Source organism: Vigna radiata, chromosome 9 (genome assembly GCF_000741045.1).
Source record: "Vigna radiata var. radiata cultivar VC1973A chromosome 9, Vradiata_ver6, whole genome shotgun sequence".
Taxonomy (NCBI): Eukaryota; Viridiplantae; Streptophyta; class Magnoliopsida; order Fabales; family Fabaceae; genus Vigna; species Vigna radiata.
Genome location: NC_028359.1, coordinates 2518490 through 2537755, shown reverse-complemented (window position 1 = coordinate 2537755; position 19266 = coordinate 2518490). Strand labels below are relative to the sequence as shown.

At 34.0% G+C, this 19266-nt stretch overlaps 2 protein-coding genes across 3 annotated transcripts; both read right to left on the bottom strand.

The window, feature by feature from the left end:
• Positions 1-550: 550 nt before the first annotated feature.
• LOC106773092 (transcription factor WER-like) lies at positions 551-2245 on the bottom strand. 2 transcript variants are annotated; one of them, XM_022786210.1, is made up of 3 exons: positions 1925-2245; positions 1643-1784; positions 551-1496 (listed from the first exon to the last, which is right to left on the bottom strand). In XM_022786210.1, the coding sequence occupies exons 1-3, from the start codon at positions 2052-2054 to the stop codon at positions 956-958; spliced, it is 813 nt and encodes a 270-aa protein (XP_022641931.1). In that variant the 5' UTR covers positions 2055-2245; the 3' UTR covers positions 551-955. The 2 variants fall into 2 exon arrangements, with proteins under 2 accessions (XP_022641931.1, XP_014515266.1); XM_014659780.2 differs by having other exon boundaries at positions 1643-1772.
• A 2860-nt stretch (positions 2246-5105) lies between these two features.
• LOC106774141 (transcription initiation factor TFIID subunit 12b) lies at positions 5106-17588 on the bottom strand. Its single transcript, XM_014661010.2, has 14 exons — positions 17274-17588; positions 16604-17178; positions 15784-15858; positions 15351-15593; positions 13860-13951; positions 12521-13209; positions 10857-11075; positions 8448-9011; positions 8299-8373; positions 7409-7487; positions 6633-6697; positions 6499-6534; positions 6162-6398; positions 5106-5284 (listed from the first exon to the last, which is right to left on the bottom strand). The coding sequence occupies exons 1-13, from the start codon at positions 17568-17570 to the stop codon at positions 6213-6215; spliced, it is 3195 nt and encodes a 1064-aa protein (XP_014516496.2). The 5' UTR covers positions 17571-17588; the 3' UTR covers positions 5106-5284; positions 6162-6212.
• Between the last annotated feature and the right edge of the window lie 1678 nt (positions 17589-19266).

Here is a 19266-nt window from a genome sequence, read left to right as displayed (position 1 = left end):
CTAATGATCAATCTTTCAAAACAAAATTATTTACTGAAACATTAACTCAATTCAGACATAAGAAATTGATATTATATAGGTAATTAACAACTACTTGTTCATTGAAAAACCAGAAATAATGATGATACTCAACAGGAGTCTTTGTTGTCACACTTGTTCAACTTTTTCATTTTAGGTACTTATATTCAGTTAGATTTCCGAGAATAGTTGGATTTCCAACTGATATTTCTGACTGGAATGCCACAATTTCTAAGAATATGAAACCTGCTACCAAGAAATATGTACATTCAAACTGTGGGATTCTTCAAGAAGGTTGGGAGAGAAGTGTGGCAAAGTGGTGCATGACTATGAAAATTGCTGAATTATGTGTTGCAGATAGAACTGAAGAATTGTTGGTAACAGGTTTTGCTTAACTATGGCACCATATTCACGTTCAGAATAGAACTTACTTACATATGCTTATGAAGTTGTGGATGCATGAGTTGATTGTCAAAGGCTCTCCATCATTGTTTGTAAAAGCTGTGAAAGCTAGATAACATCACATGGGCATATAAATATTTTTCTTCTTATCTAAAGCAACTTTTGGCGTGGTGCGTGACAGTGACACATCAAAGTTAAGCAAAAGTAATTTGTAAAAGGAAATTGTAGCAAAGAATCCAACATATTCTAAACAATAGATTGTACTGTCTAGTTGGAATAATGTTATTGATTTTGGAGGAACACAAGGGTTCGTACGTGAGTTCACAATCCAAGTAAGTAGAGGGGGAAAAGGAAAAGGAAAAGGAAAAGGAAAAGGAAAAGGAAAAAGAGAAGAAACCCTGGATTCGTGTGAAGATCTAGCTAGAGCTAGATGCTTAGTTAGGCGTTCCATATATAGATGGCATATTTATCTATAACACTTGATCTCTAAGTACTTGACCTTTTTCATCTCAGTGCAATAAATAAAATCCCTTGATCAATCATTTTCAAGTCCAAGAAAGGAAGCCATTCTCTTGAGTTCAACATCCAAGAGGGTCTCCAGAGGGTCAAATTTCTCTGCCAAGAGATGGTGACAATGATCAGAAGGTGATGATGAGCTAGGACTGTTGGTTAAGCCTACCTGTTTGTTGATGTGCTCTTCCTCCATTTGTGGGACCTTTGAGTTTGAATCATCACCAATCAACAACTGGCTTTGATCAATATCGATCAGGAAATCACTGAAAGAAGCTTCATCACTACTACCCTCCACTTTATTTGAGGGACTCGGAGTAGTACTACACCTATTATTTTCCACAATTTTACTGTATTCAACTGCACTGATTCTCCTAGGGCGTGGAGCTTCCGGTGCTACATGAACTTGCTTGATCTTCTCTTCTTCATGACGTTTGTTTTGAGGTGAAGAAACAGATAATGATGGTGTACCATGTTTCTGTAACTTCTTTGACAGATTGGTGTTCCAGTAGTTCTTGATTTCATTGTCTGTTCGTCCAGGTAGCCTCTTTGCTATCAATGCCCATCTGCATAAAGATAACAAACAACCACTATGGTTTACAACCAAGTAATGTACCAGTTTTCTTTCTTTACTTACACTTTCTTACAGTTTTATACTCTTATATTTTAATACTCAAGAAGAGATCTTTTGAAATAAATAAATAAAAAGCACCTGTTACCAAGAAGACGATGAAGTCTGATAATCATATCTTCTTCATCCACTGATATGTCACCTCTTTTTATACCAGGCTTGAGATAGTTCAGCCACCTTTGTCTGCAGCTTTTTCCACATCGCTTTAAACCTGCAGACATCACTGTAATTTGTATATACAACAAAATGCCAATGTCTAGAATAAACAAAAGTACGATTCTTCTCTGAGGTATCATGCAAAATAAACAAAACCAGCTTCCAACTAGAGATTTTTACAATGAATGTGTATGAGAATGTGGATACCTGCATTTTGGGCAACCTTCTGCCATTTTCCTTCTCCATGGATGGCAACATATTTGGAGAGGGTTTCATCTTCTTCTCGAGACCAAGCACCTTTGTTGATCTCTTTGGGACAGCATGGTCTTCTTCCCATCTTCTTCAACAATTCAACAATGCTCCTTCTCACTACACACACAACCTATACTTTGATATTGCACTCAGATTAACACCTGGCACGCATAAAACATCAGTCTTATTATTACAAATATGATTAGGTTATCTTAGGAAACATGTTGTACTTTCAATATTCCGTAGCTACTGAAATGCTAGTCTTGTCTCTTTTCTTTCCACAACTATCTATCGATACAATTCTATAAATTTAAAGTACTGCTAGTACTCACTATTAATATTGTTTTTTCCAATATTTTTGTTTATTGCTGCAATAACAATTTGTCATAACTATATCATTTGCTACTTTTAAAATATTTATTTATTACTTTAAAGCATAAGTATAACTTGTTTTTCAAAAATCATATTTGAAATATAGTGTCATAGGTATATGTAGAGAGAGAGAGAGATGTAAATGTACAACAATAGTTAATCATTGAATAATGATACACATACAGCTTTGTTTTGTCTATGTCTATTATATATTTGTTTTTTCTTTTATCTCTTTTCTTCTCATCACATCATACAACAAATGCATTTATTATTTTTGTTGTCTCTCTATGTGTACATAAATAATTTTCTTAGTCATTTATAGGCTTGAATAGTTTGGTTAAACACGAACAAAATCAATTATTACATTTTAAAATATACATAATAAAGAATGAGTGATTAATATTGAAGGGTGAGAGCATTGGTGGAGTACTTCAAAGGGGACCATTCAACAACTGATGGACCATTACCAACCATGAATTTCATGTATGCAATTTGGAGAAACCTTTTGGAGGTTGTGACCTGTGACACAATCAACTCTTCCATATGAAGAAACCTCATTAATGGGTACTTTAAACTAAGGACCAAACACACCCTCTTTTAAAGATATGTGAGAAATAAACTAAACAATCAAATTATTCTTTCTACCATAATTTTTTAAAAATTGAATTTGTATATTGGCTTTAGTATATGGATCTTATTCATATCAACTTTTTCACATTTCACATTTGAATATAAAAGAGTGGTGCTTTCTTTCTTTGACACTCGATTGAAGGTGGCATCCCTTTTATCATCTTATTGTATATGAATCAACTTAGGTTATTATCCATCCATTCATATAATTGACATCCTTATATCAAGTAAAGACATATAATATAGTCAATCTAGATAAACTCTAAAAGTAATGTTATCACATATAGTCATAATGACTCTTTTACCTTACATCTCCCATTATTTTACTTTGTACTTCCAATTTTTTTTTTTTTAATTTCAAAATTCTCTTTGCAATTTAAAAAACTTTACATTTCATTTTCTGCTTAATTCAATGAAGGATTTTCTTTTTTTGTCAGATTTCGAAATTAGATAAAGGACTTCCAAAACTTCATCAAATTTTAAAATTCAGTGAACATTTTTTTTCCATTAAATTTCAAAATTTGATGAAGAATTTTTCATTTTCTTCATTGAATTTTGAAATCCGTTGAGGTCTTGGAAAAACCCTTCATTTAGTTTCGAAATCTAACAAAGACAAAATCTTTCATCGAGTTTCGAAATTCAATGAAGAAAAAATCCTTTGATGAAGAAAAAATCCTTCATTGAATTTTAAAATTCGATGAAGAAAAATTAAACTTCTAAGACTATTTTTTGAAATTGGAAATTTAGAATGAAATGGTTGAAGTTACAAAGTAAAACAATCTACCATAATTTAGAGTTGTAAAAAATATATAATATAAACTCTTATCCACATAAACCAACAAAGTCCTTACGGATTCAGAAATATCCATGGGTCTTTAAGATATTAAAAATTTGACCTACTCTTTTTAGTATTAATCTTGAAGTCATTTAAAAATTATGGCGGCGTTTAAGATAATAAGTCAATACTAAATTTAAGATAAGTTAATTGAACTCTAGTTAAAAGTATTCTAATAATTAGAAGTATTTTTTTACTTAAGTCAGTAGAAGATATGATTAAACTGTGAATCAATAGTAAGAATGTGACACATTAATATAGTAAAAAATGTGTTAATTGAGATTAGATTGAGGTCAATTGTGAAAGAGTTTTAATTAAGTCTAATAACAATATGTCAAAATTAATAAATAATACCAAAGATTAACTAAAATTGAAATAATTAATACGATTGTCATAGTATTTTAAATAAGACCAAACAAAAATTATCTTAAAGATGAAGATAAAGATGCCTAAATCCAAACCAACTAAAACATATACTTAATCCAAATTGACTAAAAATAAATAATAATGGTTAAGCTGGCAATAGTTAAAAAGAAACTTTGACCAAGAACAACGTAAAATATGTTTCGTTTAAAGCTAATTGATTCTTTAGTTGAGTCAAACAAATATGAATTAAAATTACTGCTTAAAATTAAGTTAAAAATTCTTTCGATGAAGTCAAACTAAAATTACTTTATCATATAAATATGAGCTAAAATTATTACTTAAAATTGAGTTAAAAGATTTCCACGAAATCAAAATAAATTACTTTACCTGAAACCAAGTTCAAATTATTTTCATTTCTTGTTTTAAGTACCTAGAAATGTTATCTTTTATTTGTATTGTCTATAAAAATGTCGTTTTTATTTAATATTTTTGCACATGTATATATTTATATTTATTTTGAATCCATTTTATTTTATTTTATAGAAGTCACTTTTGACATCATCATTTGCTAATTTAATAACTTTGGTGAAATGACACATAATATCTATCTTATAATCTCGTTAATTTAAGTGTAATGGAAAAATTGAATAAAAGTACGAAGAGAAATAAAAATGAACAGGAATGAAAAGTATTCTTTAACATACAACAAAATCAGAAACCCAGATCCCAAAGCAAATGCTATAATTAGCACATATACTAGCGTTTCGTTTCCGTTTTATATTTGACTACATTAAAATTCAAAGCCCCGATTTGATGGTTTGCTTTACACTCGATCCAAAATTGAAAAGCTTTACACCAGTTTTGCCTACTTAATCATAAACAACATGTATCCTAGTATTTAAACTACAAAATGAACTCGGAAACAGGCATCAATGGACATTAGAAAACCACAATTAAGATCAAACAGTAAAACAAAAGGACTATTGAGGGTTGGGGCAATATCAAGAGTTACTGGGATCCTTTAACAACTATTTTTCATGTCTAAATACTAAGTAATTACAGTTCCCTTGTATACTAATCAGTTTCAGCAAGCAATCTCTTCCCAGACCTGCCTGACACCAAAATAATGCATAACACAATTAGAAAACTTACTATCTGCTCAAATATTGGTAGTTTAAAGTAGCAAAGAGACAAATTAAAGAAAAATAAGGACATTCACAATTTTGATTATCTACAGCATTACTACATTGTCGAATATCGGTAGCTAAACAGAGTTTAAGAAAACATAGGAGTTTGACAGAAATCCATATCCTTGTATACAGTTTCCACTGAGAAGTTTTCATACTATGTAGTGATTTCCTTTTAGTAAAATTAGGCACGGCCGATTAAGCTTGCCTTTTCACCTCAAAAGTATACCCTTTATTGGGTTGGCAATTATGAGACATGGCCCTGATAGAGCTAATAAAAAGGGCAGGGTATTTTAGCGAGGTCCAAATATAAGGTCATTCTTGGTTGGATGAGTCATTTTACAATATCTTAATATACTTTTGTTGGGTTCCTCTATGCCACATCACTTTAAAAGACATTTTTGCAACTTTTTCTCCGGTGTAAAGGTCTTGTAAGATCTACACTCGAAGTAATGTTTAATTTGATTGTTAGCATAAAGATATATTTCCAAGATTAAAAAATAAATATATATCGTCTTATTCTCGTGACCAAGAGTCTCAATTAAAATTCAGGGTCTTAAATTTTAGGTCGTGCTTGCATACTCCACTGGGAAAGTCTTATAAAATCCTGGGTCTTAAACTTATGACTCTTGCAATAAAGGTGTGAGTGCTACTGAAAATCAAGAAAAGATTTCTGATCGTGATGATTATATATTTTGGAACCAGATTGACTTGTCCGGGTGGTAAGCAAAATAAACAGACCATGACTTCAAAACAAAAGGAACGTGTTAAACAAACAAACAAAAAAAGAATACGAACTTACCAGGCACAGGCAGTCAAACCTAGCAGCACGAAGTCCAAAATCAAAAGTTCATTAAAACCTTGTCATCTGCTGTAGCATTTGAGAACCAGCTGCCTGAGAAACCAACTGCTCTGAACTCATGGGTCTTACTAGATGGTGAGCTCCCATAGGGGTAGGATTTGAAATGCCCTGTCTACTCAACTCTTTAGAACTATTAATATTTGACTCAGAGGCCGAAGATTCCATCATTGTGCGAATCTGATCATTGAAAAAGAAAAGTTAGAAAAAAAACATCAATTATATATTGTCCAACGGAAGAAATACAGATCAACCATATGCAAGAATCCTCCAAACGTACCATATCTAGGCGCCTCTTGTGAAGGTCATTTAATTGCTGCAAGTTTGAAAAATAGAATGTAAGATGATGAGATTGATTTCTTATTTTTGGGAAAGGGGAAAAGGAGGAAGAGAGAAAAACACTTTATTGCATACAGGTTTGCTTTGATACTTCTTCTCTTCACTTGAATATCCAGGAATTGTTAAATCCCAATTTTTCTCTGCATAACACGGCAAATACATAAATCAGCAAAGCTTTGATGCCAATTCTTGCAAACCATGATCATAATGTGCTATCAATCCAAGCATTCAATGTAAACCACATTCAAGATATCAGGAATATCCACGGTCTTTTATAGATCATAGAAGCCTCAAATAAGTCCACAGGACTATATTGAAAGTAAAATTCTAATATAGGGCTTGGTAAAAGTCAACACAACATACAACTTATCTAGTCCGTCAGTAACCCAAAGAATAGGATTCAAAGTTCAAATACATATATCAGAAAAAAAAAATGCACAAGAAAGAGACAGCAGTAGAATTTAGACTCAAGGCCTAAGTCAACCCTTGCACATGCTTTACAAGTTCTATTTCATAGTCGATATGAGAAGTTACTATCCTTTGTGGCAATTATTAAAGTAGCCCCTAAAGAGGCCATAACAAAAGCAGGTTAGGGGTAAATGCAATTAAGGTGGGTTCTCAACATACAGTAACTAACTCTCCTATCTCTTTGCATGAGTAAACAATATTCATATTAAGAGAGCATATTTAATCACTTAGACAAAAGCTGCATGAAGCTAATAAAGTAGCCAATAGTACTCCAGTGGTCAAATTTGTTTAACAAAATTTTAAACTAAATCACTTTCAAACACCCAACAGTTTCTTCTTCTTTTGAACAGGTGAGCTGAAAATAAGGTACACAAACAACATACCTAGGTGTAGCAATAAATCCTTGGACTCCAAAGTTGATGATTTTCTATGTTTTGCCAAAATGCAACCGTGTGTAGTTGTCTGCGTGCAACAAAATGATAAGTACATTTCTGAAAAACATAACAATCTTGGCCAAACACAAAATTATCAACAGTACATTTTCACATCAAAGCAAAGAAATAGAATACAATCCAGTTTCAAAATATTTATTTCCTCGGGAGACAATCCTGCATGACCATGACATGCACGAGTGCTGAGTACTACACTATGCACAGCAGTAAAATTTTAGCAAATTAACAATAAAGCTGGAAAATTGTCAATAGATTATTGTGTCAAAAAATCACTCAACCTAAAAGTTAATGTTGTAAAGTGATGTGGGGATACATTTAACACACAACATTAATAATATCAAGAATCCAGAGTTAAGACATTATTAATCTTTCAAATTGTAATCAACATGCATGCTTTATAAGTCCAATTATAATATATTTTGTAGATAATTCAATTAGTGTTGTATGTTAGTTAGGTAGTGGCTGTCAACAAACTGCTTATAATATTTCTATAAATAGTAATGATGTATTGTTTGTGATACATGTGTTTGAAATATAAAATTTCAGATTCAGTGTCCATATCCCTTGTTCTCTTTCCCTATTCTTCTCTGTTCTTGAGAGTGTATCTAGTTTGTTCTAACAATAAAATCAATCCACTCAACAACTTCACCAATAATAAATTCCTGTGTGGCAGGCAAGTTTATTTCACATGGTGTTCGCCCTGGATATCTAAAGTCAGGGCCTGCTGCTGGGTAACCATGAACTGTTTCGCATGCACTATATACGCATTCATCATGAAGTTGAAAAACAAAAAAAAAGATAAAACATCTTAGCATCCTTACAGAGTCAATGAAGTCATCAGCAAGCTCTAAAAGAAGATCTATAACTTCGGGGTCCAGTGTACCTTGTGGATCCACCTGTACAATAAAGTTATGATTCAAAACATAACCAATAAAAAAAATTATGAAAAGGACAAAAGTTCAAGGAGAACCTGTGCAACTAAATCCTGTATCTTTCTCTTCCCAAGAACTTGGTTTGTTGCTTCTGTTCCTTGGCTAGAACTACCACCTGGTGTAGTTGCACCAGATGCAGTAGCGTCTGGCTGTGATCCTGTTAGACTGAATGACTTTTGGCCTGCAGTTCCTGGCATCCTTGGAGACTGTTGCTGTTGATGGACAGAAGCCTGTGGATGAGACTGTTGTTGTGACTGCTGATGTAAGAGCTGTTGTTGCAGCTGTTGTTGAGGCTGCTGCTGCTGTTGCTGCTGATGCAGCTGAGACTGCCCCATCGACTTCTGTTGCTGAATCAGCTGGGACAATTGTTGCTGGTTCAGGCTCATAGAGTTTTGTTGCAATTGAGTAGAAGAAGCCAGCGACTGCCTCTGCTGCTGTTGAAGACGCAATGGTGAGGCAGGGCCAGACATTGCTGGCATTTGCTTAAGCCACTGTTGCTGTGTTAAGGAGTTATGAACCATCCCTGGTTGCCCATTCTGCGACAACCCAGACAACTGAGAGTTCATAAAAGCAAGGGATGATGACCTTGGTAAACCTTGAACCTGCAGTCAACAGCATTATCAATGCTTTAATTCATCTCAATTCCATTTTGAAAAGTTTCTATACATATTTACAAAAGTCAATTGAAGTAATTCTTGACATCTTGAGCACGAAGATGAACACATAAGTCCATTCCAACAGAAAATAATTATATATTATAATCATCTCAAAAGCCATTCTCTGAAAATTTATAATTATATATTATACAGTAAGCCCATTTGTAACCAAAAATTTGGCCCATTCAAAATCTTGTATTTATGAACAAAAAAAGTCCCATTCACAAAAGGCAAAAATACATCAGATAAACCTTATAAGCAAAAACATCAGAGAAACCTGGGTGGTGAGGATGGTGGTGGCAGTGGCGGCACAATCACAGTTTGCAATAATTTAGTTCACAAAACCAAGTTTGAAACAAAGTCTCAAAAAAATGGGACTGTGGTCCAGGGTGACACAGATTGGGGATGGCAGTTCAAAACAGTAAAGGTGTCACAAATGGGTGAGGAGATAAGGTTGCACAGAAAGAAAATGTTTAGGGTTTGTTCCCCCCACCCCCAAAGATTGCCAGGGAATCACATGCTTTTAAACAATAATCATACACTTTTATAATATTGTGATTCTACTATAATTGAATTGTGCAACTTATGAGTAAAATATCAATTTTAACAACGGACCCCTAGCTCGTTCCATGAGATTCAGTGAACTATTTCAAAATTCCAAATCAACTTCGTCAACATTCCTAATCATGTATGGTAATAATCCACCCATTGAGTGGGTATAAACAATGGACGCTACTATGTGGGACAAACGAGACCGCCAATGGGGTTAGGGCTAGTTTGAAGCAATTCAAAGAATAAGACAGGATAACTATTTGAAATGAATCAGAGAGTGAGCACAAAACATTTTGAAGATATTAGAATAGAGTATGATGAGAATTAAAAGCAAATTCAATTAATAAAAGAAAGTATGGATTAGTAGAGCCAAAAACATTTTAGTTTAAACTTTTTTAGAAATTTTATAAAATAATATATTTCTTGTTCAGTTATGATTATAAAAAGTATTTATTATTCTGAAAGTTGTGTAAAATGACAGTTTTTTCAAGAAGCTAATTAAAACAGATTCTAAACACAATAAAAAAAAATATTTTTTTTTTATATTTTCTTATAAGGCTTAGACAAAATACTAGAAAAAATTATAAGTAATTTTTCTTCAAATAAAAGTGGTTATTGTAAAAGAAAGTTCAAACAACTGAACAAGATAGATAAAATGGAAGGTGGCAGAACAATTGGTGGAATATAATTTCAGTCTTATGGGTCATTTTAATAAAATAGCAAGTATCAGAAACTTTTATGGCATGTGTTCCAGTGACAATGAAAACAAATTGCAAATCCTGCCATAGAAGACCAAATTAACAGTCTATGACAACTAATAAGAATTTCTAGCCTCTGGAGCTCCAGCCAACCCCAACTTATGAGATTAAATGAACAACCGAGGTAGTGACACTAGGATAAACATTCTACTCAGATACCACCTCTTAAAACAATGGTCTGCATAAAACCAAAACACAATGCGTGCAAGAACAGTCCATAACTAAAAAATCAAATTGGGGTATATCATTGATGTTAAAAGTGAGAAGATATTTGGAAGTCCGAAAGCATGAACTTTAAAAACATGTACATCTTACAATATCAAAAACACAGCAAACCTTGACAACACGTACATTTAAAATATAAACCATATAAGAGTGTATTACTGGCAAACTGGTCATATGACGAAACACGAACATTGGTAAGCATTATTATTTCCTAGTTCACTAAAATTGTATCTATAAAAATAAAGCAAGAATATACCTGTCCAGTGTTAAGTGAACTTTGCTGAGACATCTGCTGCCTGATTTGACCGTGACCCATTCGCAGCTGCTGTGCATAAGCAAGGGCTCCATTAGCTCGCAGTTGAGAGGGGAGATTTGGCGTTCCAATCATACCCATCGCTTGCATTCCTTGCAGAGACTGTCCAGCAGAATTACCTGAGAACTGAGACTGCTGAACTAGCCCACCTTTTTGCCTTGGCTATACCAAATTGAAAATTATTTAAGAAAAATAGCTTTTTTGACACAGAAGGCATGACACTTCAATATCAATGCAGTAGCCAAATTAAAGGTTGTCAAACAAATTCATAACATGAATTGTTAAGCTAATTCTTCATGATTTATAGTTCAAAGCAAAATAGCTCTAAACGTAATAATTTTATAAAAAATTATGAGTCACAAAACAAAATCACCAGTATCAATATCAAACAAATTATTAAGAGTCTCATAAAAGCATAAGGGAACAACTAAATAGAAGAACTGAATACAATAGAGACAATGTGAGAGTTTGAAACTGCTACTACTTCAGAGGAATGAAAATAGAGCATTGGAACAAATAACATGGGTAAGTGTCGTAATGTACCTAAAAACCTTTTTATTTTGAAGGTTGTCTTATTGGATTTTCATTTTCTTCTATGAAAAATGGTAAAAGAAAAGTAAGACAAAAATCGTATCACAGTAGATGAAGTTGGCTACATGACTTGTTTAATATAATTGGGCTCACATACAGACCAAATTCTCAAGGATACTATTCACATGAAATCTCTTTTAACAATTTCCTCTAATGTTAAACTTGGTTTCCCTTTACCCCTTTTCACAAGCCTAAAAAATCACCCAATATACCCTACTCCTCAGTGCTTCCAGTGGAAAATGGTAAAAGAAAAGTAAAAATAAAGAACCACGGATTGTGTGAATGGTATGAGTGTATAAAATTGCAGTGATTGTCTCATTCATCCATGTATCACAAGATTCAAAGATTATGTGATTCATCAGAAGACATACAAATTCATGGATAACCTAATTGTATAGAATCAGGTAATCCAAATAAAGATTGTAATAACCATCCATTACAAAAACACCAACCGCAAATCACATTTATAACCAACATGGTTTGTGAAGTCATCCAGCAATAGCACTGCTCGGTATTACCAGACAGGAAAACTTGTTGTTATTAAAACACAGCCACACTATCGAGAAAGAATTTATACAAAACCTATCACAAATACCTAATAACAAACCATGGAACTAGACTTCAGCATGGTTGAAAAGGTAAACCGTAAGGCAACTCAGTTGCTCCGATGGATTCCCATCCTCTCCAGTTCATGAAATAATAAACAGATACAACTTATATAAAGTAACAACTCATCCTTATGCACAATTTGCGAAATTATATCAGTGACATGACTATGGCCCTCTTTGGATCAACATTCCCATAAAATTTCACGGGGGGAAAAAGCTACAGTAAACAGGCTTATGGAAACTTTTCAATTTTTTTTTTCATTAAACAGGCTTACTAGGAGTTTTTAGGAAAAGAAATCTATACCCAAATAACTACAGTACGATTTACCAATTTTACTCCATTCAGTATCAAACACGAAAGACGAAATGCAAAAACAATTAGCAGAGGAAGACGAAGTTGAATCATACCGAGGAGAGCAAGTTAAACTGCGAGCCAGCACCAGACAACATGGGGAAGTGTCCGCTCTGCCCTATCAGCGCGGACCGCGACAAATTGGAGCCGCCCAACTGCTGCTGCTGGCCCGCTCCGCCGCCCGCGGCAGCAAAGCTCATCTGTCCGCCGTACAATCCGGCCTGTTGGCGCATGACGCCGAACTGCTGCTGCTGCTGCGCCTGCTGCTGAGGCTGGATTTGATTGAGGCGCGACATGGAAGGCGATCGCTGCAAGGTCTGCTGGAGTTGGAAATTGGAGATAGGGTTGATGCCGTTGATGGTGTTCATGGCTTGCGACGACACGAGAGGCTGTTGTTGTTGAGGCGGACTCAACTGTTGATGAAGATTTTGCTGCTGCTGCTGCTGTTGCTGTTGCTGGTCTTGGGGAAGCGGAGGGAGCGAAGGTGAAGGCATGTTGTTGTGGGAAGGGGAAGGGATTGTAGGGTTGGAGGATGGTGCGGGGTTCTGAGGGTCCATTGGTGAGGGTTTGGACGACGGTGATGCGCTTTCCGCCATTGATTTTGATGTGATCGATTGATCAATCGGTGCTATGATGCGGCCATGGGCGCGCAGGGGAAGGCGCAGAGAGCTGAGTTGAATTGAAGGAAGGCGGAAGGCCGGAGAATCGATCTGCGTCAAGAACCTTGCTTTCGAACAACACAATCAAAACAATCTCTTCCTTTCTTCAAAATCGAAAAACCCTTTTATCCATTACCGAATACTGAAACAATTCTTCAATATCTTTCTTAATGGCTAATCCTTAATCTATATGAAAAACTTCCATGCCAGCTGGGATAAAAGTTTATTAACATTGTTTTAACAAAATATTAACACGATATATCATAATTGCTATTTAATTAAATAAGTGAGTATTATATATTTTTTTATTTGGCTAAAACAAACTTATCGTTATCAATATCTAAGTTTAATACCTATTTTGATCCCTCTTTTGGGAGGGTTTGTTTAAAGTGGTTCTTCTTTTTTTAAAAAGTTTACTTAAGTTTCAGCTTTTACAAAAAGTGTTTAAATAAGTCCTTTTTTCTAACTGCGTTGACTTTGTTAATGGTAGAGCTGATGTGGTATTGATATGTGTTTTAAAAAATTAATTAAATGTGACGTGGAATATGTAAAAGTTAGGGTTAAAATAAAATTAGGATTTGGGGTAAAATCAAGTCGTGATTNTNTGGGCAAAGGTAACTATGCTCTCTTCCATTACGGCGGAGGTGTGTTTCATATCTTCCCCAATCACTGAACGTGAGCTCATTACAAGAATTTGATGAAAAACAATGTCTCGATGGATCCCTAACAAACCAACTGTTGTCCTCCAACTGGTAGCAAGGTCCATCAATTATACTTTTTTCCTTGCTGTTAATAGAATCAGCATGAATACCAGTAGCAGACTCAGAACTAGAAATTCCATGCGAAGGATGTTCAACCTTGCAATGAGCACCTTTTGCCAGGAATGTGTGCAAAGCCAATTCAAACCTTTTTATAATGTTATAGAGAAGTGTTACACAATTTACAAAGTTCCCTATCGGAACCGGTGAGATGTTGTCCAAAAATCTTATGATGTCCAAAAAATCTTGTGGTTTTTCTTGCAGCAATAACTTGGCTGCAAATTTTGAAATCTTCTTCAGGTTCCAGGTTCAAGTTTGGCGTCATCATCATCATCTGCTATGAGCCCACTTTTTTCACTGTAAGCAATTGCAATGAATCAAAAAGGGGATCAGGGTTTGGGAAAGAACGTACGATTATGGATTTTATAGCGGAGAAGAAAGAATCAGATAAAACCAATCCCCATAACTCCGAAAACGCTCACCAAAAGTTTGATTGTTCTTCTCAATTGACACTGACACTTGATTCAAATACCATAAACAAACTGAAGAACAACAATCTTGTGAACTCTGGTCTTCACCCTCTAGGTTTTTCTTGAGTGGAAAGGGGATTGCCACGTGGCAGTCTCTTATTGGCTGAGTTTTCCACCTAACTGGACTAATTGGACATGTCATTTAATTTTGGCCATGCAAGCAACTCTGTCGTTAATTTTTTAACGTCGTTAGCAAAAAGGACTTATTTGTGCAGTTTTTGCAAAAGCTAGGACTTAAGTAAACTTTTTAAAAAAGAGAGGACCACTTTGAACAAACCCTCCTAAAAAGAGGGACCAAAATAGGTATTAAACCCAATATCTATTTTAATTTATTATCGTAATATATAATCTATTTATTGTACTTATTAACATTCCCGACCCTATATTTTATATGTAATTTTAAAAATCTATTATGAAGATATATCGTAATTTTAAAAATCTATTATGAAGATATATCGTTAGATTAAATTATTTTATCCTTAAATAAAAAATAATTTATTTATTTACTTTTAGATAAATATTTGGTTTAATATATATATATATATATATATATATATATATATATATATATATATTGTATTTAGTACAATGATGTCGTTGTTTAGCTTTTCCAGAGGATTTGCATTGATTAAAAAGAAAAACACAAACAAACATCGGCCAAGAAACTAAAGAATGTTGTTAATTGATCTGAATGCAAAATAAAATTAATTTAATTTGATATAAATTACTGGAATACATGTGTCACAAAATGAAGAAAAACATGTGAGAACAGACATGTTAAGGAATCAGAACCCTAATTTGTAGTACAACATGAGTACAATGAGCTATGTTCTTGGTCGAATCAGGTTTATCACAACAGAACTAATCTTGGATTCCAAAATTGGCGGAATTCAGCTTTCCAAACTCGTTTTTTTTTTCTTCTGAGGTAATTTTGCCTGCTATCCTTTTAAACACACCAAACAGAACAAAAACATTACAGAAATGTAGACTAGAACAATTTGAGATTCCCTAGCAAGAGAACAATGGCTTATGCTCACTGCTCTTCCTGCCTTTTGGAAAGAGGCAATCACGAATCCAGGGTCATCTCTTGCGTTCCATGACATTGCTGGAACACTAATCTCACGAGTTCTGTCCCCATGAACGTGATCAGAAAATGTATACCTGTGAGCACTGAAAATAATCCTGCAGCCAACGGGTAGAGAGGCAGGTCAAAGAACCATCATAGGACCAACATTTTTTTACCTCAAGGCTGGAAGAAGTATAACTTATGACTGAAACCATAACATATTTCCAGAAACACACGTAACATGCAAGAGAGAATCCAATCAAGTACTTATCATATGAACACACAATCAAATATGCACTTGATTACCTTGGTTTCAGAGCTTGTAAAATGTACTCAGAAGCATTCGGAGGCAGCATATGAAGCAACTTGTACTGGCCACCCCTAATTCAAAAAGAAATAATTAGGAACAGAAAGTTTAACAACATGAATAATGCAAGAAGGAACACTGACAATTGCCTACACAAACTAAACAGCATAAAACTATAAACACAGATAAATATACCAAAAAAAATTATTCAGGGAACTACAATTATACTCAGGCACACACTTTCAGAAAGACTATAAGAAATGTACATCCTTCGGCAGAATGGTCTATTTGGTCATGAAAGTGTGGTGTGATTCCAAGTTAGTCCCTAAGCTTAAATAAATTAAAATAAAGTCCTGAAAGCAGCTTTCATATTTCACATTCATCTTCTATTTCATATGATTCATTGCATGAATCATTGAAATGCAATTTAGTCTCATCTTTCACACTCATCTCTTGGTTCAAATGAGTTTGTCTGTGGTGTTATTAAAACAAAATTTAGTTTCTTTATGTTATCATCAAGATGCAACATGGATTGAACATCTTAAACGTAGAAACAATGAAGGGCCTATTTGCAACTGCATAATATGTCAAACAAACTTCACCAGTATAGACTATAATACTATCTAAGAAAGTGAACTTAAGCCTAGTTCATCCTTTGAGGTTTGCTCCTGCTTAACTTATATACTATCATTTAGTCATATCAATGGGGGATCTTCAACATTAGTCATATGTAGAGCAACTAAATTACATATTAATGATAATATGATCGTATTCAAAACCAAGGATGAATGTGAAAGGCTAAAGCTACCAACCACTAACCTGCTTTCTGGCACCACATTTAACCCCTCCATGGAAGAAGTCCAATATTTCTCAAAATCACCAACCGAACCAAAGTGTTCATTCCTTGTTTGATCCAACGGCAGGTGAAGCAAAACGACAGGCCCTGACCCAGATAAAACATCCGCATCTGCAAACTCCCCAAAACCATTGACTCTCTTCACCACCCTCTCCATTCCCATGTGAACCTCCACACTCTCCCTTTCTATCACCTTCTCCACATCAAAACGCAACCCACCACTCCCCCCGCAAAGCAGAGCCACCGCGTTCAGCGTGACAAAACTCACATTCCCAATCTCAAACGCAGCGCAGCCAGAAGAATCCAACCCAGGAAACTTGCTCGCAATCCAACTAACCCTATCAACATCAACGTCCCCACACTCTCCGACGTCTCTGTCGCCGAGAACAGCGTGGAACGGAAGCCCAACAAAAGGGCCCAACACTCTGTAAAACCTCCGCAGCACCGACACCCACTTGCTCCTCGTTAGCTCCGAGCCTCGCGCCGAAACGTCGCCCAACACCAGAAGCAAATCGGGCCGCAGCACCTCGAACGATTTCTGAGCAATCGGTGACGCGTGGATAAATTAAAAAAAATTGAAATTGAGAAAACGGGGTTGTAGAAGTGGGTACCTTGAGTCCTCAACGTTAGTACCCGAAAGAATTTGGACATGTAGTAGTCTCGGAAAAAGCGGTTGACGAAACCGGAATCGGAGAGAAGGAGGTCAGCGACCATCATGACTTTAAGGTTGTCGTCGATGATGTTGTCGGTGTTGTTGCAAGAAGGCGTTGACACCCAGTCCTCGAAAAGGAGAAGAGAGAGGATTGCGAGTAGCATGAGAAAGAGGGTTCTGAAAGTAAGCGCCATGGTTACGCTTCTCACTCCAACCTTACATTCTTCGCGTATCTCACTTTCTGCGGCGCTGTTTGGTTTCTTTTCGATCACTTCCATTGTTACGTCACGTGTTAGTCACCGAAGGATACACAGTGCAAATTCAAAGCTCTCTCTCACTCATTTCACTTCCATATTTTTTTACTACTGCTCCATTTAACTTCTTACCAAGATAATTTCCTCAATTATATTTTTTATTTTATTTACTATTTAGCATTCATTATAAATATAGAATTTAAAAAGTATTAAATTTTTTATATCGATTATATAATTGATATAAAAAGTTTTCCTTTGATATCAATTATTTCTAGAATTAATATGAAAAAACTCATTTTTCTACTGATTATTTTTATAACAATTATAAAAATCTCATTTTCTATATCAATCTAAACAAGTATAAAAAGTTTTTTTTTATATATTTATGATTATTGAAATAAGTATAAAAAGTTTCTTTTTATACGTATTATTACCATAATAAATATAAAAAGTCTCTTTTTTATAACATGTGTCACTTATGATGCAGTATGTGAAACTTTATGATATTTTTCAAAGAGAAGACAAATTTGGAGAGAATGGAATTAGTGTGAAAAAAATTCACATTCGAAGGTACTAAAATTAAAATGAAAACTATTTTATACGTTTCCACACGTACATGTAAAGTGAAATAATTAGAAAAATAGTACATATAAAAGGAGATTTCGGAACTAATATTCATAGACGAAGGCATAAAACGTTAGGCTTACAAAAGTGACGTGCCCTTTTGTTAGGCCAAACTTTCCACGGCCCTGTTTTTTTCACGTTTTCTTTTTTAATTTGAGAACAAATTTTGACAACTTTTTTTATAACGGGACACGTGTCATTATTTTATTGGTCTATGCATTATCAAAAAGTTATTAAAAAAGTATTGTTAAAAGAAGTTTTTCCTTTTTTTTTCTCTATTCTTTTATGTTTCATCACTTTTGTTTTATATTATAGCTTTTTTTTTTACAAAATGACTACCTAATATAATTATTTTATTTCTTAGTAATGGTATCCTTAATTATTTTCGAGTAAAGACCTCTATTATTCTTTTATCACTATATAGAAATTATTAAGCATTCCGTTTTCTTTTCTTTTTGTTTAATTTTGAAAAGTTGAAAGTAAAATAGTAGTGCAACCTTGATGGTAATGGTGGTTTTACATTGATTGGTGTGGTTAGGTGTAGATGGTGGTTTAGAATGGGTAATGTAAGGACAGAGAAGTAGCGGAAGAACTCACATGCTGTGTTTAGTCATTGACTAATCAACATGCATGATTTCAACGTACGCAATTCTTACTCGATCACATTACTATAAAGTTCTAGCACCTTCTTTGTTACTAAGTTATTAGTTATATAAAATCTTATAGTATGTGAGTCCGATCAATCATAAATTTAACGGTTAAATAAATTTTTTTAGTCGATTCTTCAAATTATAGACAGCGTCAAGAATAATTATATCAATCATAAGTGAAATTATTATCATTTTAATCATAATTTAAGACAATACATCTTAAAATCTATAAATATAAGTTTAATTGTTATATATTTATTGCTAGAGGATTTGCATAAATACTATATTAACCTAAACTTGAAATTTGAAAACTCTTTTGATAAAGAAGACTTAACCTCCAAATCTAAAATAAGTAATAATTTTTCATGATAGTGAATATATATTAAATTTTATTTATAAATTAGGTAATTTTATGTTATATTGATTGATTATATTTTATTTACGTT